Below are 27652 nucleotides of genomic sequence, written 5' to 3'. Positions count from 1 at the left end.
GAGCTGGTGTGCTCCAGAGAATATGAAGTATGCAAGAATCAGCTTACCACTGTTCTGGAAACAAATACCAGGATAATTTAAAAGACTATCATCAAAGGGAAAAAGGGGAGAAGAGAAAGTGGGGCAACATAGACAGAAGGCTCCACCCAAATAAAAATGGTTTAAATAAGCAGATAACCAAAAACCTTCCTAACCAAGGAACTTTACAGAAAACCTTCACATATCTCTTAGCAAATACTCAGAGTACTATAGCCAGCAGCCATCTTGAGAATAATCCTAAATTATAAAACTTAAACTTCTCTGGAGACTAGAATACCTGATATCATTACAAACTGAGTCACTACAGATGGACAGTTTACAGCTATAACTGGACAGGTAGTTGTCACCAGAGACAGTTGCTTAGAAAAGAATGTGTAATGTGTACTGAATACAATATGTCATCCATTGACTCATATATTCGATTAAATATATAGTCCATAATTGTCAATGCTGTTTTATAATGTGGAAACTTTAGTAGGTAGAAACCTAGGATTGAAACTCAGTCACTGAAGATGTATCTTGAATGTTTATAGTCTCTCTAGCTTCCACCAGGCCATCTGTTTCATGTTCAGCCACAATGTGAAGTGTATGTTTCCAGCCACCCCAGTGCCACATATTTCCAGTTCCCCAAGCCTCCTACCAAGTAGCAAGTGCTAGGAAACCATCATTTCTTTGAACAAACTGGGGCTTCTGTGTCATGTTTCTTCTTCCACTTTAGACTATCCTTCCTCAAATCTTAAGCCAAAATAAGTCCTTATACTGCTTAACTGGCATTTGTATACAAGAACAAGAAAAATAACTTGCACAGAATACTGGTACCAAGGTGTGGGCTATCATGATACTGGCAGCCTTCCTCACAAGTGCAAGGTGTCCTACTGTCTAGGAAAATAGTTTTATATCTAGACACACAATCCAACCACACTATGATCTAGTTGATGAGTTTAGAAAAAATAGGTCAACATTCTAAAGGCACACTAATGTGGGTCTGAAGATATGTCTTGCCTCAGAGAAAATGCATGGGCATTGAGAATAATGATCAGATAAAATCTAATCTACTAACCCAGAAGAAAATAGATGTAAGTTTCAAGGGATGCATACAAGTTAGTCTGTGTTACCCAGATTTTTTTTTTGAAATCCAAATATAATTACAACATTGACTCCTTCCCTTTACTTTCTGTAAACTTCCCCATGCCCTGCTTGCTCCCTCTCAAATCCATGATCTCTTTTACTATGTTATTGTTACATGTAAATGTTAAAATATATATACACATATATATAAAATTAAACGTATACATAACATATATACATAGATATAAAAACATACCATGCTGACTCCATTAACGTTACTTCTTTGTGACCCGCGGATCCCGGCCCGCAGCAGCTCTCTGCTCCCAGACCCCATGGGAAAGAGACCTCACCGCCTGGTCAGGTGGGCACTCCTGAGGCTGCAGAGCGGAAGAGACCACCAACACTGCCCACCCCTGCCCACATCCCTGGCCCAAGAGGAAACTGTATAAGGCCTCTGGGCTCCTGTGGGGGAGGGCCCAGGAGCGGCAGGACCCCTGCCTGAGACACCTCGGGAACCTAAAGGAAACAGACCAGATAAACAGTTCTCTGCACCCAAATCCCGGGGGGAGGGAGAGCTAAACATTCAGAGAGGCAGACAAGCCTGGGAAACCAGAAGAGACTGCTCTCTGTACATACATCTCGGACGCCAGAGGAAAACACCAAAGGCCATCTGGAACCCTGGTGCACTGAAGCTCCTGGAAGGGGCGGCACAGGTCTTCCTGGTTGCTGCCGCTGCAGAGAGCCCATGGGCAGCACCCCGCGAGTGAACTTGAGCCTCGGGACCACAGGTAAGACCAACTTGTCTGCTGCAAGAAAGTTGCCTGGTGAACTCAAGACACAGGCCCACAGGAACAACTGAAGACCTATAGAGAGGAAAAACTACACGCCCGAAAGCAGAACACTCTGTCCCCATAACTGACTGAAACAGAGGAAAACAGGTCTACAGCACTCCTGACACACAGGATTATAGGACAGTCTAGCCACTGTCAGAAATAGCAGAACAAAGTAACACTAGAGATAATCTGATGGCGAGAGGCAAGCGCAGGAACCCAAGCAACAGAAACCAAGACTACATGGCATCATCGGAGCCCAATTCTCCCACCAAAACAAACATGGAATATCCAAACACACCAGAAAAGCAAGATCTAGTTTCAAAATCATATTTGATCATGATGCTGGAGGACTTCAAGAAAGACGTGAAGAACTCCCTTAGGGAAACACAGGAAAACATTAATAAACAAGTAGAAGCCTACACAGAGGAATTGCAAAAATCCCTGAAAGAATCGCAAAAATCCCTGAAAGAATTCCAGGAAAACACAATCAAACAGGTGAAGGAACTAAAAATGGAAATTGAAGCAATCAAGAAAGAACACATGGAAACAACCCTGGATATAGAACCAAAAGAAGAGACAAGGAGCTGTAGATACAAGCTTCACCAACAGAATACAAGATATGGAAAAGAGAATCTCAGGAGCAGAAGATTCCATAGAAATCATTGACTCAACTGTCAAAGATAATGTAAAGCTGAAAAAGCTACTGGTCCAAAACATACAGGAAATCCAGGACTCAATGAGAAGATCAAACCTAAGGATAATAGGTATAGAAGAGAGTGAAGACTCCCAGCTCAAAGGACCAGTAAATATCTTCAACAAAATCATAGAAGAAAACTTCCCTAACCTAAAAAAAGAGATACCCATAGGCATACAAGAAGCCTACAGAACCCCAAATAGATTGGACCAGAAAAGAAACACCTCCCGTCACATAATAGTCAAAACACCAAACGCACAAAATAAAGAAAGAATATTAAAAGCAGTAAGGGAAAAAGGTCAAGTAACATATAAAGGCAAACCTATCAGAATCACACCAGACTTTTCGCCAGAAACTATGAAGGCCAGAAGATCCTAGACTGATGGCATACAGACTCTAAGAGAACACAAATGCCAGCCCAGGTTACTGTATCCTGCAAAACTCTCAATTAACATAGATGGAGAAACCAAGATATCCCATGACAAAACCAAATTTACACAATATCTTTCTACAAATCCAGAACTACAAAGGATAATAAATGGTAAAGCCCAACATAAGGAGGCAAGCTATACCCTAGAAGAAGCAAGAAACTAATCGTCTTGGCAACAAAACAAAGAGAATGAAAGCACACAAACATAACCTCACATCCAAATATGAATATAACGGGAAGCAATAATCACTATTCCTTAATATCTCTCAACATCAATGGCCTCAACTCCCCAATGAAAAGACATAGATTAACAAACTGGATATGCAACGAGGACCCTGCATTCTGCTGCCTACAGGAAACACACCTCAGAGACAAAGACAGACATTACCTCAGAGTGAAAGCCTGGAAAACAATTTTCCAAGCAAATGGTCAGAAGAAGCAAGCTGGAGTAGGCATTCTAATATCAAATAAAATCAATTTTCAACCAAAAGTCATCAAAAAAGTTAAGGACACTTCACATTCATCAAAGAAAAAATCCACCAAGATGAACTCTCAATCCTAAATATCTATGCCCCAAATACAAGGGCACCTACATATGTAAAAGAAACCTTACTAAAGCTCAAAACACACATTGCACTTCACACAATAATAGTGGGAGATTTCAACACCCCACTCTCATCAATGGACAGATCATGGAAACAGAAATTAAACAGAGATGTAGACAGACTAAGAGAAGTCATGAGCCAAATGGACCTAACGGATATTTATAGAACATTCTATCCTGAAGCAAAAGGATATACATTCTTCTCAGCTCCTCATGGTACTTTCTCCAAAATTGACCACATAATTGGTCAAAAAACGGGCCTCAACAGGTACAGAAAGATAGACATAATCCCATGTGTGCTATCGGACCATCACAGCCTAAAACTGGTTTCAATAGCAATAAGAAATTGAACAATGCTCTACTCAATGTTAACCTGGTCAAGGAAGAAATAAAGAAAGAAATTAAAAACTTTTTAGAATTTAATGAAAATGAAGGTACAACATACCCAAACTTATGGGACACAATGAAAGCTGTGCTAAGAGCAAAACTCATAGCTCTGAGTGCCTGCAGAAAGAAACAGGAAAGAGCATATGTCAGCAGCTTAACAGCACACCTAAAAGCTCTAGAACAAAAAGAAGCAAATACACCCAGGAGGAGTAGAAGGCAGGAAATAATCAAACTCAGAGCTGAAATCAACCAAGTAGAAACAAAAAGGACCATAGAAAGAATCAACAGAACCAAAAGTTGGTTCTTTGAGAAAATCAACAAGATAGATAAACCCTTAGCCAGACTAACGAGAGGACACAGAGAGTGCGTCCAAATTAACAAAATCAGAAATGAAAAGGGAGACATAACAACAGATGCAGAGGAAATTCAAAAAATCATCATATCTTACTATAAAAACCTATATTCAACAAAACTTGAAAATCTTCAGGAAATGGACAATTTCCTAGACAGATACCAGGTACCGAAGTTAAATCAGGAACAGATAAACCAGTTAAACAACCCCATAACTCCTAAGGAAATAGAAGCAGTCATTAAAGGTCTCCCAACCAAAAGGAGCCCAGTTCCAGACGGGTTTAGTGCAGAATTCTATCAAATCTTCATAGAAGACCTCATACCAATATTATCCAAACTATTCCACAAAATTGAAACAGATGGATCACTACCGAATACATTCTACAAAGCCACAATTACTCTTATACCTAAACCACACAAAGACACAACAAAGAAAGAGAACTTCAGACCAATTTCCCTTATGAATATTGACGCAAAAATACTCAACAAAATTCTGGCAAACCGAATCCAAGAGCACATCAAAACAATCATCCACCATGACCAAGTAGGCTTCATCCCAGGCATGCAGGGATGGTTTAATATACAGAAAACCATCAACGTGATCCATTATATAAACAAACTGAAAGAACAAAACCACATGATCATTTCATTAGACGCTGAGAGAGCATTTGACAAAATTCAACACCCCTTCATCATAAAAGTCCTGGAAAGAATAGGAATTCAAGGCCCATACCTGAACATAGTAAAAGCCATACACAGCAAACCAGTTGCTAACATTAAACTAAATGGAGAGAAACTTGAAGCAATCCCACTAAAATCAGGGACTAGACAAGGCTGCCCACTCTCTCCCTACTTATTCAATATAGTTCTTGAAGTTCTAGTCAGAGCAATCAGACAACAAAAGGAGGTCAAGGCGATACAGATCAGAAAAGAAGAAGTCAAAATATCACTATTTGCAGATGATATGATAGTATATTTAAGTGATCCCAAAAGTTCCACCAGAGAACTACTAAAGCTGATAAACAACTTCAGCAAAGTGGCTGGGTATAAAATTAACTCAAATAAATCAGTTGCCTTCCTCTATACAAAAGAGAAACAAGCCGAGAAAGAAATTAGGGAAACGACACCCTTCATAATAGACCCAAATAATATAAAGTACCTCGGTGTGACTTTAACCAAGCAAGTAAAAGATCTGTACAATAAGAACTTCAAAACAATGAAGAAGGAAATTGACGAAGACCTCAGAAGATGGAAAGATCTCCCATGCTCATGGATTGGCAGGATTAATATAGTAAAAATGGCCATTTTACCAAAAGCAATCTACAGATTCAATGCAATCCCCATCAAAATACCAATCCAATTCTTCAAAGAGTTAGACAGAACAATTTGCAAATTCATCTGGAATAACAAAAAACCCAGGATAGCTAAAGCTATCCTCAACAATAAAAGGACTTCAGGGGGAATCACTATCCCTGAACTCAAGCAATATTACAGAGCAATAGTGATAAAAGCTGCATGGTATTGGTACAGAGACAGACAGATAGACCACTGGAATAGAATTGAAGACCCAGAAATGAACCCACACACCTATGGTCACTTGATTTTTGACAAAGGAGCCAAAACCATCCAATGGAAAAAAGATAGCATTTTCAGCAAATGGTACTGGTTCAACTGGAGGTCAACATGTAGAAGAATGCAGATCGATCCATGCTTATCCCCCTGTACAAAGCTTAAGTCCAAGTGGATCAAGGACCTCCACATCAAACCAGACACACTCAAACTAATAGAAGAAAAACTAGGGAAGCATCTGGAACACATGGGCACTGGAAAAAATTTCCTAAACAAAACACCAATGGCTTACGCTCTAAGATCAAGAATCGACAAATGGGATCTCATAAAACTGCAAAGCTTCTGTAAGGCAAAGGACACTGTGGTTAGGACAAAACGGCAAACAACAGATTGGGAAAAGATCTTTACCAATCCTACAACAGATAGAGGCCTTATATCCAAAATATACAAAGAACTCAAGAAGTTAGACCGCAGAGAAACAAATAACCCTATTAAAAAACGGGGTTCAGAGCTAAACAAAGAATTCACAGCTGAGGAATGCCGTATGGCTGAGAAACACCTAAAGAAATGTTCAACATCTTTAGTCATAAGGGAAATGCAAATCAAAACAACCCTGAGATTTCACCTCACACCAGTGAGAATGGCTAACATTAAAAACTCAGGTGACAGCAGATGCTGGCGAGGATGTGGAGAAAGAGGAACACTCCTCCATTGTTGGTGGGATTGCAAACTGGTACAACCATTCTGGAAATCAGTCTGGAGGTTCCTCAGAAAATTGGACATTGAACTGCTTGAGGATCCAGCTATACCTCTCTTGGGCATATACTCAAAAGATGCCCCAACATATAAAAAAACACGTGCTCCACTATGTTCATTGCAGCCTTATTTATAATAGCCAGAAGCTGGAAAGAACCCAGATGCCCTTCAACAGAGGAATGGATACAGAAAATGTGGTACATCTACACCATGGAATATTACTCAGCTATCAAAAACAACGACTTTATGAAATTCGTAGGCAAATGGTTGGAACTGGAAAACATCATCCTGAGTGAGCTAACCCAATCACAGAAAGACATACATGGTATGCACTCATTGATAAGTGGCTATTAGCCCAAATGCTTGAATTACCCTAGATGCCTAGAACAAATGAAACTCAAGACGGATGATCAAAATGTGAATGCTTCACTCCTTCTTTAAAAGGGGAACAAGAATACCCTTGGCAGGGAAGAGAGAGGCAAAGATTAAAACAGAGACTGAAGGAACACCCATTCAGAGCCTGCCCCACATGTGGCCCATACATATACAGCCACCCAATTTGACAAGATGGATGAAGCAAAGAAGTGCAAACCGACAGGAGCCGCATGTAGATCGCTCCTGAGAGACACAGCCAGAATACAGCAAATACAGAGGCGAATGCTAGCAGCAAACCACTGAACTGAGAATAGGACCCCCGTTGAAGGAATCAGAGAAAGAACTGGAAGAGCTTGAAGGGGCTCGAGACCCCATATGTACAACAATGCCAAGCAACCAGAGCTTCCAGGGACTAAGCCACTACCTAAATACTATACATGGACTGACCCTGGACTCTGACCTCATAGGTAGCAATGAATATCCTAGTAAGAGCACCAGTGGAAGGGGAAGCCCTGGGTCCTGCTAAGACTGAACCCCCAGTGAACTAGACTGGTGGGGGGAGGGCGGCAATGGGGGGAGGGTTGGGAGGGGTACACCCATAAGGAAGGGGAGGGGAGAGGGGGATGTTTGCCCGGATACCGGGAAAGGGAATAACACTTGAAATGTATATAAGAAATACTCAAGTTAATAAAAAAAAGTTACTTGTTTGCATATAATTTAAAAGCTAACAAGTTAGTAATTTAAAAACAATTAGGAGGCTCATCAATGGGGACAAAGTTTTTTCCCCACTCTTGGTATTCTTTAGCTGTCTGTGGTACTTTGTTTAGGAATGGAGCCCCAAGAGATTTCCCTTTTTCATGCTAGCATACCTATTGGTGCTGTATATGCTCAGATATTGTTAGGCAGCAGTATAACTGAGATATAATGGGTAGAATTTTCCTGTCACTTCTAGGAGACACAATTTCATAAGGGAAGGAGGCAACCAATATTCCTACCTATCTATGATATTGATGATCTACAATAATACCAAGCATGTCAAAATATCTCTATGGGTTCAATAGTGACAACACATATCTTATTGGTAAACAGTGGCTGTCTTGTCAGGAGCCATAATAGACAAGCTAATAACCAGCAGATGATCATCCTGGGATGGCCACCCTTGGATTATTATATAATCTGTGACTGGTTTGCCCTTATGAAGCAAGGCTGTAAGAGACTCATTTTAGGAAAGATGTCTGCTATTAAAATGCTTTTCCTGTTGTTATTATTAAACATATACAACAATCATTAAGTAATAGCACACCCCTTTGGAGCAGATCTCTGCGATCAATGAAAATGTACTGTCTCGTAGTGCTGCCATATAGACAAATAGATCACTTCTTAAGTCTTAATGATAATCCTATAAGAATTCCTAAATTATATCAGTGATTGTTAAGCTCTTTTATAGTGGGACTGCTATTAAGTCTTTTTCTGATAGTCAAAACTGCAGTAAGAACTCTGCCAGTCTCCCAAGTGTCAAGAGTTAATTGTTCCTAGTAACCAGACTTTCTCCTACTCAGAACACATTCTAAGAGGTTGTAAAACAATTAACCAACAATCATAAAAAAGGGAACCAGTGATTTATTATAAGTGCTAGGACAGCGGATAAAATATTTACTGGGTTTATCTATACAAAGCTTCACTAATAACTTAGTTATGATTTTAAACATTCAGTGAACCGTGGAGCTGTGACAGGTGATGGATGGTTGGCAACATAATTACTGCTGATGGATATGCATGTAAATATTCTCTGTTTTAACTTCTATTTCAATTTATGATTTGAATTTTCATATTAACTTGTGATGAACTTTATAACATGTGATCATGTATTCTGTAAGATATTTAAATGCTGAAGACTGAGCTCAAGAGTCAAGGACTGAGCTGGAGGGGATTGAGTCAGGACTGAGTGAAGTAGAACTGAACTGAATTGAGCTAGGAGAACTGAGCTAAAAAGATCTGGGCTGAGAAGAAATGCAGAGTGGAATAACTTAGAGACTACAGGTAACATAAGAGAGAAATGTGCAGAATGCAAAGGGAAAGAGGCAAATGAAGAAACTGGAGAGAGCAGAAGGAGCAGGCAGGTTTTTCCTTACCATGGAACAAAACAGGTCATTTCTCAATAGCAACGCAGGCTTAGTCTTATTAAAAGGAATATGTCTTTTCTCTTACAAACTTGGGTTTAAGTAATTTAGCATTAAAAGGGTAGAAGCTATTTCTTTCCCTATGCAATAAAGATTAAAGCTCATCTTTCATACAGAATGAATGAGTTCTTTCTGTACTGGGGCTTGGTATTTTGCTCCATATGCATATGCAAGTATGGATGTCTGTGTAAGTATGTAATTGTGAGATTGTATGCATGTGTATGTGTAAGAATGTAATTGTGAGAATGCATGTAGGCTGAGTCCTACTATTTTGAGTCTAAATGTATAAATAGTACATATATGAAAGTATATACATTTATGCATATTTGCCTATGTAAAAGTTTTTCCTTCTGCAAGTGCTAGTCACTTCTCTTGGTTCAATAGACCTTTATTGCTCCAAACTTACGCCTAGCATGACAAGCAAGAAGCCTAGGGACAAAAGGGAAAAGGCTCTGACAATTTATCCTCTACTTTATCTCCTGATGTCCTAGAATGAGGTGCTAAATGCCAGAGACTGAAGTTTCTGGCCTCAGAGTAAAACAAAAGGCATGTCAGTTACAATAGCAGAGCATAGTGACTTAGATATAAATAAGTAAATCAGCTACAGTAACATAGTAACTTAGACTTAGCTAAGAAAACATATTATTATACAGCAACCCTAAATATCTTCTAAGAAGAGTTTTAAACCCATATCTCTTAAGAGAAAGTCTTACCCTCTGCCAACACTCTTCCCCCTCTGCTGCCTCAAGAAGAACCAACAATAAAGAAGACTAATGCTGCAGCTGGCCCCCCAGCACTGAATAATTGGTCTTTTTTTTTTTAAATTTTCTTCTCCATTGTTATTAAATTGGGTATTTCATATTTACATTACAAATGTTATTCCCTTTCCTTGTTTCCAGGTAAACATACCCCTAAACCCTTCCCTTCCCTTCTATATGGGTGTTCCAATCCCCACCCTCCCCACATTGCAACCCTCCTTCCAAAAATCCCATTCACTGGGGGTTCAGACGAGGCAGGACCAAGGGCTTCCCTTTCCACTGGTGCCCTTACTAGGCTATTCATGGCTACATAGGCAGTTGGAGTCCAGGGTCAGCCCATGTGCAGTCTTTGGGTAGTGGCTTAGTCCCTGGAAGTTCTGGTTGGTTGGCATTGTTGTTCATATGGGGTCTCAAGGCCCCTCAAACTGTTTCAGTCCTTTCTCTGAATCCTTCAACAAGGGTTGAGTTCTCAGTTCAGTGGTTTGCTGCTGGCATTCACATATATATTTGCCATATTCTGGCTGTGTCTCTCAGGAGAGATCTACATCTGGTCCCTGTAAGCTTGCACTTCTTTCATTCATCCATTGAATCGAGTTTGGTGGCTGTATATGTATGGGCCACATGTGGGGCAGGCTCTGAATGGGCATTCCTTCAGTCTCTGTTCAAAACTTTGCCTCCATATCCCCTCCCTAGGATATTCTTGTTCCCCTTTTAAAATAGGAGTGAAGCATCCACATTTTGGTGATCCTTCTTGAGTTTCATGTGTTCTGTGCATTTAGGGTAATTTGAGCATTTGGGCTAATATCCACCTATCAATGAGTGTATACCATGTGTGTTTTTCTGTGATTGGGTTACCTCACTCAGGATGATACTTCCCAGTTCCATCATTTTGCCTATGAATTTCATAAAGTCATTGTTTTTGATAGCTAAGTAGTATATTCCATTGTGTAGATGTAACACATTTTCTGTAGCCATTCCTCTGTTGAAGGACATGTGGGCTCTTACCAGCTTCTGGCTAGTATAAATGAGGCTGCTATTAACATAGTGATGCATATGTCTTTGTTATACATTGGGGCATCTTTTGGATATATACCCAAGAGGGGTATAGATGGGTCCTCAGGTAGTTCAATACCAAATGATCGGAGGAAGCTCCAGACTGATTTCCAGAATAGTTGTACCAGCCTGCAATCCCAGCAACAATGGAGGTGTGTTCCTCTTTCTCCACATACTCACCAACATCAGCTGTCACCTGAGTTTTTGATCTTAGCCATTCTGACTGGTGTGAGGTGGAATCTCAGGGTTGTTTTGATCTGTATTTCCCTTATGACTAAAGATGTCGAACATTTCTTTAGGTGTTTCTAAGCTTTTCGGCGTTCCTCAGCTGTGAATTCTTTGTTTAGCTCTGAACCCCATTTTTAACAGGATTATTTGTCTCCCTGCAGTCTAACTTCATGATTTCTTTGTATACTTTGGATATAAGCCCTCTCTGCAGTCTAACTTCATGAGTTCTTTGTATACTTTGGATATAAGCCCTCTATCAGTTGTAGAATTAGTAAAGATCTTTTCCCAATTTGTTGCTTGCAGTTTTGTTATAACAACAATGTCCTTTGACTTACAGAAGCTTTGAAGTTTTACAAGATCCCATTTGCCGATTCTTGATCTTAGAGCATAAGCCATTGGTGTTTTGTTCCAAAAGTTTTCTCCAGTGCCCCTGTGTTCAAGATTCTTCCCCACTTTTTCTTCTATTAGTTTGAGTGGATCTGGTTTGATGTGGAGGTCCTTGATCCACTTGGACTTAAGCTTTGTACAGATTGATGAGCATGGAATGATCTGCATTCTTCTACATGCTGACCTCCAGTTGAACGACCACCATTTGCTGAACATGCTGTTTTTATCCATTGGACGATTTTGGCTCCATTGTCAAAAATCAACTGATCATGGGTGTGTGGGTTGATTTCTGGACCTGCAATTCTATTCCACTGGTCTATCTGTCTGTCTCTATACCAATACCATGCAGTTTTTATCACTATCACTCTGTAATACTGCTTGAGATAAGGGATAATGATTTACACAGAAGTCCTTTTACTGTTGAGAATAGTTTTATCTATACTGGGTTTTTTGTTATTCCAGATGAAATTGCCATTTGTTTTGTCTAACACTATGAAGACTGGGTTGAAATTTTGATGGGGATTGCATTGACTCTGTAGATCACTTTTGGTAAAATGGCTATTTTTACTATATTAATCCTGCCAATCCATGAGTATGGGAGAACTTTCCAACTTCTGAGATCTTCTTCACCTTCTTTCTTCAGAGGGTTGACATTCTTCTCATACAGATCTTTCACTTGCTTAGTTAAAGTCACACCAAGGTATTTTATATTATTTGGGACTGTTATGAAGCATGTCATTTCCCTTATTTCTTTCTCGGCTTGTTTCTCTTTTGTGTAGAGGAAGGCTACTGATTTATTTGAGTTAATTTTATACCCAGGCACTTTGCTGAAGGTTTTTATCAGGTTAAGTAGTTCTCTGGTGGAACTTTTAGGATCACTTAAGTATACTACCATATCATCTGCAAATAGTGATGTTTTGACCTCTTCCTTTCCAATCTGTATCCCCTTGACCTCCTTTTGTTGTCTTATTGCTCTGGCTAGGACGTCAAGAACTATATTGAATGAGTAGAGAGAGAGTGAGCACCCTTGTCTAGTCCCTGATTTTAGTGGAATTGCTTCAAGTTTCTCTCCATTTAGTTTAATGTTACCGATTGGTTTGCTGTATATGGCTTTTACTATGTTTAGGTATGGGCCTTGAATTCCTATTCTTTCCAGGACTTTTATCATGAAGGGGTGTTGAATTTTGTCAAATGCTTTCTCAGCATCTAATAAAATGATCATGTGGTTTTATTCTTTCAGTTTCTTTATATAGTGGGTTAATTTGATGGTGTTCCATACATTAAACCATCCCTGCATGCCTGGGATGAAGCTTACTTGATAATGGTGGATGATTGTTTTGATGTGCTCTTGGATTCAGTTGGACAGATTTTTATTGAGTATTTTTACGTCGATATTCATAAGGGAAATTGGTCTGAAGTTCTCTTTCTTTCTTGGGTCTTTGTGTGGTTTAGGTATAAGAGTAATTGTGGCTTCATAGAAGGAGTTCGGTAGCACTCCATCTGTTTCAATTTCGTGGAATAGTTTGGATAGTATTGGTACGAGGTCTTCTATGAAGGTCTGATAGAATTCTGCAGTGAACCTGTCTGGACCTAGGCTCTTTTTGGTTGGGAGACCTTTAATGACTGCTTCTATTTCGTTAGGAGTTATGGGGTTGTTTAACTAGTTTATCTGTTCCTGATTTAACTTCGGTACCTGGTATCTGTCTAGGAAATTCTCCATCCTGCAGATTTTCAGGTTTTGTTGAATATAGGCTTTTGTAGTAGGATCTGATGATTTTTTTTAATTTCCTCTGATTCTACAGCTATATCTCCCTTTTCATTTCTGATTTTGTTAATGTGTTCACACTCTCTGTGTCCTCTTGTTAGTCTGACTAAGTGTTTATCTATCTTGTTGATTTTCTCAAAGAACCAACTTTTGGTTCTGTTGATTCTTTCTATGGTCCTTTTTGTTTCTACTTGGTTGATTTCAGCTCTGAGTTTGATTATTTCCTGCCTTCTGCTCCTCCTGGGTGTATTTGCTTCTTTTTGTTCTAGAGCTTTTAGGTGTGCTGTCAAGCTGCAGATATATGCTCTCTCCTGTTTCTTTCTGCAGGCACTCAGAGCTATGAGTTTTGCTCTTAGCACAGCTTACACTGTGTCCCATAAGTTTGGATATGTTGTACCTTCATTTTCATTAAGTTCTAAGAAGTCTTTAATTTCTTTTTTTATTTCTTCCTTGACCAGGTTATCATTGAGTAGAGCATTGTTCAACTTCCATATATATGTGGGTGTTCTTCCCTTGTTATTGAAGACCAGCTTTAGCCCGTGGTGGTCTGCTAGGACACATGGTATTATTTCTATCTTTCTGTATCTGTTGAGGCTTGTTTTTTGATCAATTACATGGTCAATTTTGGAGAACGTACCATGAGGTGGTGAGAAGAAGGTATATCCTTTTGTTTTAGGATAGAATACTCTACAAATGTCTGTTAAGTCCATTTGGTTCATGACTTCTCTTAGTCTGTCTACGTCTCTGTTTAATTTCTGTTTCCATGATCTGTCCATTGATGAGAGTGGGGTGTTGAAATCTCCTACTATTATTGTGTGAGGTGCAAGGAGTGTTTCAGCTTAGTAAGGTTTCTTTTATGTATGTAGGTGACGTTGTACTTGCAACATAGATATTTAGTATTGAGAGTTCATCTTGGTGGATTTTACCTTTGATGAATATGAAGTGTCCTTCCTTATCTTTTTTGATGACTTTTGGTTAAAAATCAATTTTATTCGATATTAGGATGGCTACTCCAGCTTGCTTCTTCAGTCCATTTGCTTGGAAGGTTGTTTTCCAGCCTTTTACTCTGAGGTAGTGTCTGTCTTTTTCTCTGACGTGTGTTTCCTGTAGGCAGCAAAATGTTGGGTCCTCATTTCGTATTCAGTTTGTTAATCTGTGTCTTTTTATTGGGGAATTGACTCGATTGATGTTGAGAGATATTAAGAAATAGTGATTGTTGCTTCCTGTTATATTTATGTTTGAATGTGAGATTATGTTTGTGTGCTTTTCTTTGTTTTTTTGCAAAAATGATTAATTTCTTGCTTTTTTCTAGGGTGTAGCTTACCTCCTTGTGTTAGGGTTTACCATTTATTATCCTTTTTAGGGCTGGATTTGTAGAAAGATATTGTGTAAATTTTGTTTTGTCATGGAATATCTTGGTTTCTCCATCTATGTTAATTGAGAGTTTTGCTGCATACTGTAACCTTGGCTGGCATTTTTGTTCTATTATGTCTGTGTGACATCTGTCCAGGATCTTATGACTTTCATAGTCTCTGGTGAGAAGTCTGGTGTAATTCTGGTAGGTCTGCCTCTATATGTTACTTGACCTTTTTCCCTTACTGCTTTTAATATTTTTCTTTGTTTTGTGCATTTGGCGTTTTAGCTATTATGTGACGGGAGGACTTTCTTTTCTGGTCCAATCTATTTGGAGTTCTGTAGGCTTCCTGTATGTTCATGGACATCTCTTGCTTTAGGTTAGGGAAGTTTTCTTCTATGATTTTGTTGAAGATATTTCCATGTCCTTTGATTTGGGAATCTTCAATCTCTTCTATACCTATTATCCTTAGGTTTAATCTTCTCATTGTGTCCTGGATTTCCTTTATGTTTTGGGCCAGTAGCTTTTTCTGTTTCACATTATCTTCGGCAGTTGTGTCGATGATTTCTATAAAATCTTCTGCTCCTGAGATACCCTCTTCTATCTCTTGCATTCTGTTGGTGATGTTTGTATCTGCCGCTCCTTGTCTCTTCCTTTGGTGTTCTATTTCCAGGGTTGTCTCCCTTTGTGCTTCCTTTATTGCTTCTATATACATTTTTAATTCCTTCACCTGTTTGATTGTGTTTTCCCATAATTCTTTCAGGGATTTTTGTGTTTCCTCTCTATACGCTTCTGTTTGTTTATTTGTGTTTTCCTGCATTTCTCTAAGGGAATTCTTCATGTCTTTCTTGAAGTCCTCCATCATCATGACCAAATGTGATTTTCAATCCAGATCTTGCTTTTCTGGTGTCTTTGGACATTCAGTGTTTGCTTTGGTGGGAGAATTGGTCTCTGATGATGCCATAAAGTCTTGGTTTCTGTTGCTTGGGTTCCTGAGCTTGTCTCTTGCCATCATGTTGTCTCTGGTGTTACCTTGTTCTGCTATTTCTGACAGTGGTTAGACCGTCCTATAGGCCTGTTTGTCAGGAGTGCTGTAGACCTGTTTTCCTGTTTTCTTTCAGCCAGTTATACGAACAGGGTGTTCTGCTTTCAGGTGTGTAGTCATTCCTGTCTCCTGGTCTTCAAGTGTTTCTGTGGGCATGGGTCCTGAGGCCACTTGGCAGGTCACTTGGAGCAGAAATGTTAGTCATGCCTCTCGTCAAAGGCCTGAAGCCACTCCTAGTAGCTGGGTTTCAGCTCTCAGTGAGGGCATCAAACAGAAGGGCCTGTCCCACTTTCTCTTGTGTCCCTGTGCACAGAGGGCACAGATGGTGCTATGTGTTTTCCTCTAAAGTCGGGAATGTGGGCAGAGAGTAGTCTCTTATGGCATCCCAGGTGTGTCTGCCCCTCTGAAGGTCTAGCTCCCTCCCATGTGATTTGGGTGCAGGGCGCTGTTTGACTGGGTCCCTTCAGACACGGGAGCAGTCTGGACCGCAGCCTGGACCACAGAGTTCCTGCAGCTTGAGTGCCCCCTTCTTCCTGTTCTCAGAGGCCCTATACAGCTTCCTCTTGGGCCAGGGATGTGGGCAAGGGTGGGCAGTACTGGTGGTCTCTCCTGCCCTACAATCTCAGGAGTGCCCATCTGTCTGGGCGATGAGCTCTCTCTCTCTCTCCCACAGGGTTTGGGATCAGGGAGCTGTGGGCCGGGATCAGCAAGGTTCAGGCCCCAGCTAGAAACCAGAAGTGTCCGGTCCCAGAGGAATTTTTGTGTCCTGAGTCCACTAGGCTGGTCACTTGGAGCAGAAAATTTGGTCTTTCCTCTTGTCTCTGGCATGAAGTCGCTCCTCAGAGCTGGGTTTCAGCTCTCAGTGAGGGCAACAACCAGAAGGGCCTGCCCCACCTTCTCTCAGGACCCTGTGCACTGGGGGGAGCATAGATAGTGTTAGACATTTTCCTCTAGAGTCTGGAATGTGGCCAGAGAGTAGTCTCTTCTGGCTTCCCAAGTGTGTCTCTGTCTAATTGTTTTTAAAGTCCCTCCAAGAGGTACTGGAAATTTATTCAACTTCTCTGAGATAGCGAGGTCCTGCTTCTTCTTATCTATATTTGCAGACAAGTGTCTTTCTCACATTCATCAAAGAAGTTTGCCTTTGCAACAAAGAAAGACCCTTATATAAAACCATAACTGATAAAAATTCAAAGAATAATTGAGCACTGGGTGTCTAGCTCCAGCAGAAACATCTACAACATAAGTCCTGCAGGTAAGGCTCAAGGAGCATTGCAAAAGCATAGGTGGAAATATTGTAAGATTCAAAAAGCCCAGGAAATAATTTTGAATACCTGTTGAGAAAGGGAAAAAGTAGTCACTTTTCTTAAACTTGCCATTCTCATCCAGAAAGTGACTAGGATCAAACTTCTCTGGGTTGGGGAATTCTTTATCATCATACAACACAGAAGTCAATGATGCTATGACAGTGGTGCCCTGGAAACAAAAAGAATAGACAGGTCAAGTTATAAAAAGATTACAAAACAATGATCATGGCATAGTAAAAGCTTATGAGCAAATCATACCCAAACAAGGGTACATATACAAGAGTATATCTAGACAGACAAATCATGTAATACACAGGAATGGGTTGGCAGTAATCCAGTGGCAGTAATCTTGATACAGTGTCCTCCAAATAAGTAATGGTATGTTCTGTTATCAACAGAACACTGTTATGCATCACCATCCACTTCTTTCCTATGCCACTGTTATTACTGAATCATGCATGCTTGAAATGTGGTTTCAAATGTAAGGTTTTGTGTGAAAATTGGAAGTATCTACTCATAGCAGTGTTGCATAAGTAGTATCTGATGAAAGTAAAAATGTCTTGTGGAATAACATGGACAAAACCAAATTATTCAGAGTTTTCCCTGACACACAGTTTATTTGCCTTAATTTTAAAACATAGGTGAGGTCTTTTCATAGTCAAGACAACTGGGGAAAAAAACTAAAGAGATGACAGACTTAGAAACTTCGTGATTTTCTAGGAACTTCAGTCAGAGACATCAGTTTACTTGAGTATAAACATTGAAACTGCAAAACTGATCAGATGACTCACATAAATGGGATATTCATAAGATGCCAATGAGCTATACCATAGGTTTTATTAAGTACAAAAGAGCAGAACTCCTGTAATGGGGAGATCTAAATATCACCTTAAGACAAGATGTAGGCATATCCACTAACAGCATAGTTAACATGCTCCAGCCCACCTTACAACATGAGAACCCTGTAGTATCTCATTTGTCCATTTTTCTGCCAAAGCTTTAACTGGTAGCAAACTATTAAAGGACAATGACATGCAAGCCAACCCTGAAACAGAGGACATAATTATATGAACTGGAATATTTAATAGGTCAATATATGAATTATGCTAAATGTACCTATATTCTTCTTGGCATTCTGATAAAATCATAGATGAATCTTCACAGAGACCTATAATCTGAAATTTAAATTTTATTTGAAATGTGAATAGCCAAGATAAATTTGGAAGTCCTACAGAGCCAAAAACTAAGACTTGATCTAAAAATTTACTCTCCAGCTCTTACTGGAAATAGCATAAAGTTTATCCAGGTTCCATACTTAAATTGTTTGTTATTATGGGGACAGAAAACTGCAATCAACCACTGAGTAAATTCTTAAGAATTCTAGGACAGTCTGATTTTGAATATGCTATCTGTACTTTGGTTGGCTTAATCACCTAAACTCCTTGAAGGTATATATATATATATATATATATATATATATATATATATATATATATATATATATATATATATATTTTTTTTTTTTTCTTTCTCTTTAACATTGATAATCTGAAATTGCAAGATCCAATATCTTGGACCAATGATCTAATGTCACTCACTCATTTGAGATCAAGACCATTAAGGCACAGTGTAGAAGAAGGAAGCTTACCTTGGGAATGAAATAATCTCTGAATTTCATGTCACAGGTCAGTGCATGGGGAAGGCTGGTGGGAAGGAGGTCAATGTATCGCTGTATCTCATGCAATACAGCATCAGTGTAGGGCATGTGATGCCTGTCCTGCATGCAAGGGCTCCTGTGTCTGCCAATCACATGGTCAATCTCTTCCTGGACTTTGGCTGTTTCAAGACAGTGAAAAATGACAGAAATGGAAAGAAGTGGCACACTAGTCACAACTCAGGATTGCTTGCAGGATGCTAGATGAGCATGCCTGGCAATATTTTGAAAACACGATATATGCTAATGAAGTGACAGTTGGTATGATATAAATACTAACATCCAATATATTAGGTGTCACACTATATAACCCTTATGTATAAATTAGCATACTTAAATTTGATATTGATTTCAAACAATGAAAAGAACATTAATTCAAGAAAAATAGCTTTTATAGAAGAAAGCTATTAAACAACTATGTTTATACCAAAACAATATAATACATTTAAAACTCATTTTAATGGCATTGTGTGAATGTTTTTACGAAATTTCCAAAGGTATGTAAGACTGTGTAACTTGCTGAGTATGGCCGCATCTAACAATTTCTCCTGAAATTTATGTTTATATGTAATGACTATTTCATTCTTATCTATCATTGGAGAAATTTAATTCTTCATGTGGGAATTGGGGTTTCATATTTTGTAGATGTGTTAAATATAAACAAATTTCCCTGAGTCTAATTCTCATAGGGCAACTGTGTTCTATTCATTGGTTAAATCTTTGTTACTACATAAAATCTGTGCCCTACCACCACCAGAAAGCATGCAGGAGCTGAACCTAGAGCACACCCATGCATTTTTAGCAAATTTACAAGTTGGTCTTCATATAGGGCCCTTAACAAGTGAAATGGAGGGGTGTTTTGGTATTGGTCCTTGTCACTGGGACCCCTTTTCCCTACCTGGACTGCTTGGTTGTGCCTCAGTGGAAAAAGGTATGCCTAGTCTTAATGGGACTAGATGCCCCAGAGTGGAGTGGGACCCCAGGGGACTCCTCTTTTCTGAGAAGGGGAGGGACCAATTGGGGAGGCACTTACAAAAATGGGACTGGGAAGAGAAGAGGGAGGAGAGGAGAATCCGTGCCTGTTAAGAAAACAATGACTATTTTCATTGTTGATGATACCTTGGACTTAACTCTATTTCTCTTTATCAGTTTAGATTTTTTTCATTTTATTGGAATTATTTTGAAATACTCAAGTAGATGTTTCAAAGTTCAACTGAAACATGTCCAATTATATGTTTTATATTATCAACCACTTATTTCTGCTTACTTCCTTGTTCTCTTCTCACATTTTTATTATCCATCAGTTGTTCTGAAATGATCAGTGAGTTTTTAGGTGTGATGCCCAGCAGCCTCCTTTACATTTCAATCTCCCCATGAGTACTCCAAATTCCTGTAGCCCATTACTTCTTACGACTTTGTGTCAGATATCAGAAATGAAAAGAAAGACATAATGACAGAATCTGATGAAATTTAATAAAAAAATCAGATCCTACTACAAAAGCCTATATCCAACAAAACTGGAAAATCTAGAGAAATTTTACAATTTGATGGACAAATACCATGTGCTAAAGTTAAATCAGGATCAGATAAACCATCTAAACAACCCCATCTCTACTAAAGAAATAGAAGCAGTTATTAAGTCTCCCAACCAAAAAGAGCCCAGGACCAGATGGGATTAGTGCAGAATTCTATCAGACTTTCATAGAAGACCTCATACCAATACTGTTCAAAGTATTCCACAAAAAGAATTTCTTTTCTGGTCCCACCTATTTGGAGTTCTGTAGGCTTCTTTTCTGTTTATTGGTATCTCTTTTTTAGGTTAGGGAAGTTTTCTTCTATCATTTTGTTGAAGATATTTACTGGGCCTTTAAGTTGAGGAACTTCACTATCTTCTATACCTATTATAATGAAGTTTGGTCTTCTCATTGTGTTCTGAATATTTTGGGATAGGATATTTTTACATTTTACATTTTCTTTGATGTTTGTGTCAGTGTTTTCTATGGTAACTTATCCCCCTGATATTCTCTGTTCTGTCTCTTGTATTTGATGATGATGCTTGCCATCTATGTCTCCTGATCTCTTCCCTATGTTTTCTATCTCTAGGTTGTCTCCCTTTGTGATTTCTTTATTGCTTCTATTTCCACTTTTAGATCATGGAATGTTTTGTTCAATTTTTTTTACCTGTTTGGTTGTGTTTTTTGTAATTCCTTAAGAGATTTTTGTATTTCCTGTTTAAGATCTTCTACTTTTTCATCTGTATTATCATGATGTCTTTAAGGGAGTTGCTTATGTACTTCTTAAAGTCCTCTATCATTATCATTAGATGTGATTTTTAAATCCAAATCTTGCTTTTCTGTTTTGTTTGGGTATCCAGAACTTTCTAGGTTAGGAGTATTGGGTTCTGGTGATGTCAAGTAGTCTTGGTTTCTGTTGCTTAAGTTCCTGTGCTAGCCTCTCACAATAAGGGTGTCTCTGGTGTTAGCTGGTCTTGATGTCTCTGACAGTGGCTTGACATTCCTGTAAACCTATGTTTCAGCACTCCTGGAGTCCTGCTTTCTCCTAGTGAAATATGAGTACAGAGAGCTGTGCAGCTGGGTCAGCTCTGGGCCCAGGTAGAAACTGGAAGTGTCCTGTCTGAGACTGCTCCTAAATTTGTGTATCCTGAATCCTCCAGGCAGCTGCTCAGAGAAAAAGAGTTAGTCTAACCTCTGTTCTCAGGTGTGTCAGTGCTCCTGGAGACTGGTTTACAGCTCCTGGCACTGGCAGGGAATGGAAAGATCCTCTCCCTGACTGCTCCTAGGTTCCAGTGTCCAGAGGGCTCTAGGCAGGTTCCTCTTGGGGCCAGGAATGTGTGCAGAAGTAGTGGTCTCCCCTGAGCTCCCCTGAGGATTGTCCACACTTCTGAGTGTCCACCTCTCTCCCCCACCAGGTTTGGGTACAGAGAGCTGTGGGCCCAAGTGAGCTCCTTCATTGGTCAATTTTAGTAAGCAATCTCAACTCCTCTGAACTTAAAAGTATTAATTCAGTTTTGAAATTATCATCACCAAAGATCTCCCACCCTGCTGCAGACACATCTTATTTCAGATCTCTAACTGTGCCTGGAAGTAGATCGTGTGCTCCAGCTCTACCCACACACACCCAGAGACAGTTTGACCCCCAAGAGTTCTGACACCTCCAGGCTCACAGGTGTGTCCCCTACTCCCCAATCCCTGGTCTATCATGGCCCCCCACCCAGGGCCCAGAGGAAGCAGAACCTCCCACCTTGCCAGAGATACAAATACCTTACAATTTGAATCTGTGCTGGGGAGCATATCCTGTACTCCACTTGATCCCCACCCTGCCCAAACCTAGAGAAAGCTTGATTCCCAGGATTTCTGACACCCCCAGGCACACAGGTGAGTCCTTTGCCATACCCCAATACCAAACATAACTGAGAACCCCTCCAAGGCTCAGAGGATGCAAGATCTCCTGCCCTGCTAGAGACATGTACAACTGGGAGCAGATCTTGGGCTACAGTCCCCTTCTGCACATTGTCAACATCCAGAGACAGCTTGACTCTCAGGACTTCTGACACAGTCAAGCACACAGATCAGTCTCTCTAGATTCCCTTCCATACCTAAAGACAATCTGACCCCAAAAAGCACAGTATAACCAGGCTCAAAGGCAAAACAGGCTTCAGTCAGAGACAGCAAGGCCACTTAATATCTGAGACAACCAAATGATGAAAGACAAGCACAAGAATATAAGAAACAGAAACCAATGTTATGTGGCAACATCAAAACCCAATTCTTCCACCACAGCAAGCCCTGGATACCATAACCCACCTGAAAAGCAAGATTCTGATCTAAAATCCCATCTCCTGAAGATGATAGAGGACCTAATGGAGGAAATAAATAGCTCCCTTAAATAAATACAAGAGAAGACAGGTAAACAGGTAGAACCCCTTAAAGAAGAAACACATAAATGCCATAAATAAATACAGGAAAACACAATCAAATAAGTGAAGGAATTGAACAAAATTGTGCAGGATCTAAAAATGGAAAGAGCAACAATCAAAAAAATCAAAAAGAGAGACAATCCTGGAGTCAGAAAACCTAGGAAAGAGGACAGAAATCACAGATACAAGCATCACCAGCAGGATACAAGAGATAGAATCTAAAGAGAATCTAAAGTGTGGAAGGTAGCAAAGAAGATATTGACACAACAGTACCAGGCAAAGGGCAAAAAAGCTCCTAGCCCAAAACATCCAAGAAATTTAGGATGAAAAGACCAAACCGAAGAATAATAGGAATAGAAGAGAGTGAAGATTCCCAACACAGAAGGTGAGTAAACAACTTCAAGAAAATCATAGAAGATAACTTCCCTAACTAAAGAAAGAGATGCCCATAAACATACAAGAAATCTACAGAAACCCAAATAGATTGGATGAGAAAAGAAGTTCCTCTGGTCACATAGTAATCAAAACACCAACTGCACAAAACAAAGAATATTAGATGTGATAAGGATAAAAGGCCAAGTAACATATAAAGGCAGATGTCTCAGAATTACACCATACTTTTCAACAGATACACTAAAAGCCAGAAGGTCTTGAACAGATGTCATACAGACCCAAAGAGAACAAAAATGCCAGCCCAGGCTACCATATCCAGCAAAACACTCAATTACCATAGAAGAAGAAACCATGACAAAACCAAATTTGACAAAACCAATCCAGCCCTACAAGGGATGACAGAAAAAAATCCCAACACAGGGAGGGAAATTGCACCCAAGAAAAAACAAGAAATTAATCTTCTGTCAAAAAAACAAAAACAAAAGAAGAGAACCACACAAACAATAAAACCTCCTCTAACAACAAAAATATCAGGAAGCAACAATCATTAGTAGTGAATATCTCTCAATAGCAATGGGCTCAATTCCCCAATAAAAAGACGTACACTAGCATACTGGTTATATAAATAGGACCAAGCATGTTTGTACATACAGGAAACAATTCTCAGTGATAAAGACAGATACTACCTTAGGGTATGAGGCTGGAAAAAATTTTCCAACATTGGAAATGTAAACAAATAAAATAATCCATTAAAAACGGAAAAAAGAAAAAGTAATCATCACTTGAGTGTACTTGTGGCAAAATTGCAAAGTTTTTTTCACATGTGTGACATAGTTCAGGTTACTTTCTTACATTTTTTATTCTCTCTCTCTCTCTCTCTCTCTCTCTCTCTCTCTCTCCCTCCCCCTCTCTCTCTCTGACTTTGTATGTGGTGTGTGTGTGTGTGTGTGTGTGTGTGTGTGTGTGTGTGTGTGTGTAGTATGTGTATGCATGTGCATGCATTCACATGAGGACATGAATGTGGGTATGTGGATGTGCAGTTTTGCATGTGCTGCAGTGTGTGTATGGAGGAAGACCTATGACATCAAGGAGTCCATTCTCTTCTTCCACTATATACCTGGGAGCAAGGAATGTAGATTTTCAGCAAGAACATTTCCTCATTGAGGCATCTGACTGCTCTTGTTTGTAACTCTTTAATAAAAATTATAGAGATGTTCTTAAAAGAGAAAATTATAGGGCTATCTTGTTGGGCCTAAGTGGGAGAATGAACCTAATCTGCCAGATACTTGATGTGCCAGGGTTGGAGAAAACCTAGAGGGCCTCACCCTCTCAGAAGAGAATGGGAGAGAGGAGGGACTCTGTGAGGGAAGGGCTGGGAGGGGGAGCAGTGTTTGGGTTTGTTAATTGATTAACTACTTAATAAAGATAAGAAAAATGGCTGAGAGGTTAAGAGAACTTGTTGCTCCTGAAAAGACCTAGATTCATTCCCCATCATTCATACATTGGATCATAACCATGTATAACCTACAGTTCTAGATCTATGATTCCCTCTTCTAACCTCTGTGGGCAATAGGCATGCACATGGTACACAGAAATAAATGTAGGCAAAACATTCATATACATAGAAAAATTTTAATTTAAAAATTTATAGTTCCTCAATAATTTGTTCTTTGTTAAATAATATTTTAGGGAAGCAGATTTCTAAAATAACAGATGTGAAGATTTTTTAGAAATTCTGCCTAAAAGGAGATGTCCTCTCATTAAATTCTAAAACTGATATTTATTTTCTGTAAAAAAAGTTTCTATAACAAGAAAAGAATTATAAGAATAAGTAAAAATACCTTCGAGAATGGATCTGCTATTCAGTATAGCTTTTTCCTATTTAAACTAACTTGTATTTTTAAAACAATTTGTACGAACACAATCACTTGCTATGAAATTTATGCACTAAATCTGGACTTTAGAAATCTTTATTTTTTTTCTCCTGCCTTGTGTCTTCACTTTTATACAGCATCCCCCTCTGTTATGGACTAAGATATCTCACTTCGGTCCTACTGGAAAATGTAACAGATTGTAGTTCTGCAAAAGATTAAATTGTGAGGCTTCTCTTAGACAAGCAAAATGAAGAATTCAGGGGTATCTTCTAATTTTGTTCTGAAACCACTTGCTTCCCACCTATGTCCTTACCTGTCACTTCTGGATACTTGAGCAGGAGCAGCAGAGAGTACCTCAGGGTTGGACTAGTTGTCTCTGTCCCAGCAGCAAAGAGATCAGCTGCTGTGAAGATCAAGTTCTTACAAGTAAACTCCGTCTTTGGGTTGTGTTTTTCCTAGGAACGGTTTGACTGTGTTATCCAGCAAATAATTTGTCAATGTGCATATTAGAGTGAATAAAATTATTTATACATGGAAAGTTTGACCTGCCAGACCTTACAGAGTTTAGCAAACGAAGAAACTGGCCTGTGTTCAGGAGATATGTACACCCCCTGCCCTATCTTCCAATCTTACACCAAGTTTCTTGTGTGGAAAATTTTTCATGAGACTCTTTAGTCAGGTGCGACATGAAGCCTACTGCATTCCCAAAAATAGATAAACAAAAGAAATGGTCCCCATTTCCTTTTTGTAAAAAACAGGTTTTACTCATAACATACATAAGGATAAAAAGCAGATGTCCTGTGATATGGGAGCTAGTCATGACGATAAAGGTCTCAATTGTAAATGTAGTAAAGAAAACTGGAAGGTCACTGACTCATCAGGTAAGTATACTGCTTGAATAAGAAAGAAAATCCATTACATAGCTAGCATAAGTGGATATGACGGTGGATCAGAATGGAGAGCTAACAAAACGAAGACCAACAAAGACATTTATGGTGAGTTCCAACAGAATTCAATGGAAACAAGTGGCTTTTCAACAAAATGAAGCCATGAGAGAAGCATATATATTCATATAGGTGCCTTAAAATTAATCTATAATTCCATATCCATGTAAATTCAGTTGAAGTTACACAGTTAAGAAACCTTTCATCCTTAGTACTAATGATTTACTTCTCATGCTACAACGTACACCTTAGATTCCATCTGAAAGCCCTTCACCTATACACAGCTAATATTATAAGATTTGGTATCTTAAAATTCCACCTGCAGATGTTGTAGTTAGTCTGCCTATCTTGAACTGCTTTTCTAAGTTTTGATATATTGTCTACAAAGACAGTATTCATCTCTATTATATGACATGACATTTTCTGAGAATTTTGGAAATATATCCATTTTATGGACACATTGCATCCTATGAATCTTTATTAAGGTTATTTTTGTCTACAAAATACGGCCAATATAATCAAATTACTGAACTTTGTAATGTCTGGAATGTTTACTGAAAATTCATATACACAGTAGGCACATAAAGTGCTTGTCAAAAATTGCCAGTCTGAACCATTTAAATGTCCCTGTAAACACAGACAATTCATGGAACAAAAAATGCTCAAGCAGTCACATAACTAAATTGGAGTTTTATTAACATTTTACCTGTTCCATTTTGATCAGGAAACAATCAATAAAGTCCCGAGGATTGTTAATATCCAGTGACTCTTTGTGCTGTATTACTTTGGCCAAAAAGTAATGTTTTGCAAAGGCAAATTTTTTAAGTAATTTTCTGTGTCTTCCTGGTAAATAATCAATGATAGCAGGAAAATTATCGCAAATCTACAAAAGAAAATGATAGAAGTTTAAAACACAGAATGCATGTATGTGCAACTTATAGTACAGTATATCTTGGACAGGAAAAGTAAATACAAATATAAATAATGTTATCCACCCTGATAAGTAAATTTATGCTTTACATAGAAATTTTTGCTTGTAAAAATGTCTAAAAAAGACTTTTAGTAGGGAGTCTTCTGGTATCCATCTGCACCCCAGAGTTAACACTGTGGCACAACTCTGCAGACACAAACGCCTCCCAGAGAGCTGGTCTCTCAGGAGTGTTTTGCTCCTAAGTTCACATGTTAGACAAATATTTTGCTACAAAAAATGGCACAAGAATGACCAACTAGGAGACCACACAGATCAGGAACCACAGAGTAACTGAGGTAAGGCTCTTCCTACCCTCCATCAGCAAGGTAAAAGAGTAAATCTCAGGTGCAAAATTTTCATAGAAAACATTGACACAACAGTCAAAGAAAATGCAAAATGTAAAGAGCTCCTAACCCAAAACATCCAGAAAATCCAGGAAACAACGAGAAGACCAAACCTAATTATAATAGGTATAGAAGACAGTGAAGATTCCTAACTTAAAGGGCCAGTAAATATCTTGAACAAAATAATAGAAGAAAATGTCCCTAACCTTAAGAAAGAGATGCCCATGAACATACAAGAGGACTAAAGAAAGCCAAACAGGTTGAACCAGAAAATAATACCTTACTCTCACATAATA

At 39.0% G+C, this 27652-nt stretch overlaps 1 protein-coding gene across 1 annotated transcript in view; it reads right to left on the bottom strand.

The window, feature by feature from the left end:
* LOC120098584 (cytochrome P450 2C7-like) overlaps positions 1-27652 on the bottom strand; it is a 266275-nt gene that overhangs the window by 573 nt on the left and 238050 nt on the right. Inside the window, exons 5-8 of the mRNA XM_063280345.1 lie at positions 26749-26925; positions 25412-25553; positions 18829-19016; positions 17208-17349 (exon numbers count right to left, since the gene is read on the bottom strand). Coding sequence (XP_063136415.1) covers positions 17208-17349; positions 18829-19016; positions 25412-25553; positions 26749-26925 — 649 coding nt within the window. The remainder of the gene's footprint in view (positions 1-17207; positions 17350-18828; positions 19017-25411; positions 25554-26748; positions 26926-27652) is intronic.

The sequence above is a fragment of the Rattus norvegicus genome, chromosome 1, assembly GCF_036323735.1.
Source record: "Rattus norvegicus strain BN/NHsdMcwi chromosome 1, GRCr8, whole genome shotgun sequence".
NCBI lineage: Eukaryota > Metazoa > Chordata > Mammalia > Rodentia > Muridae > Rattus > Rattus norvegicus.
This window is presented reverse-complemented; position numbering and strand designations above follow the sequence as displayed.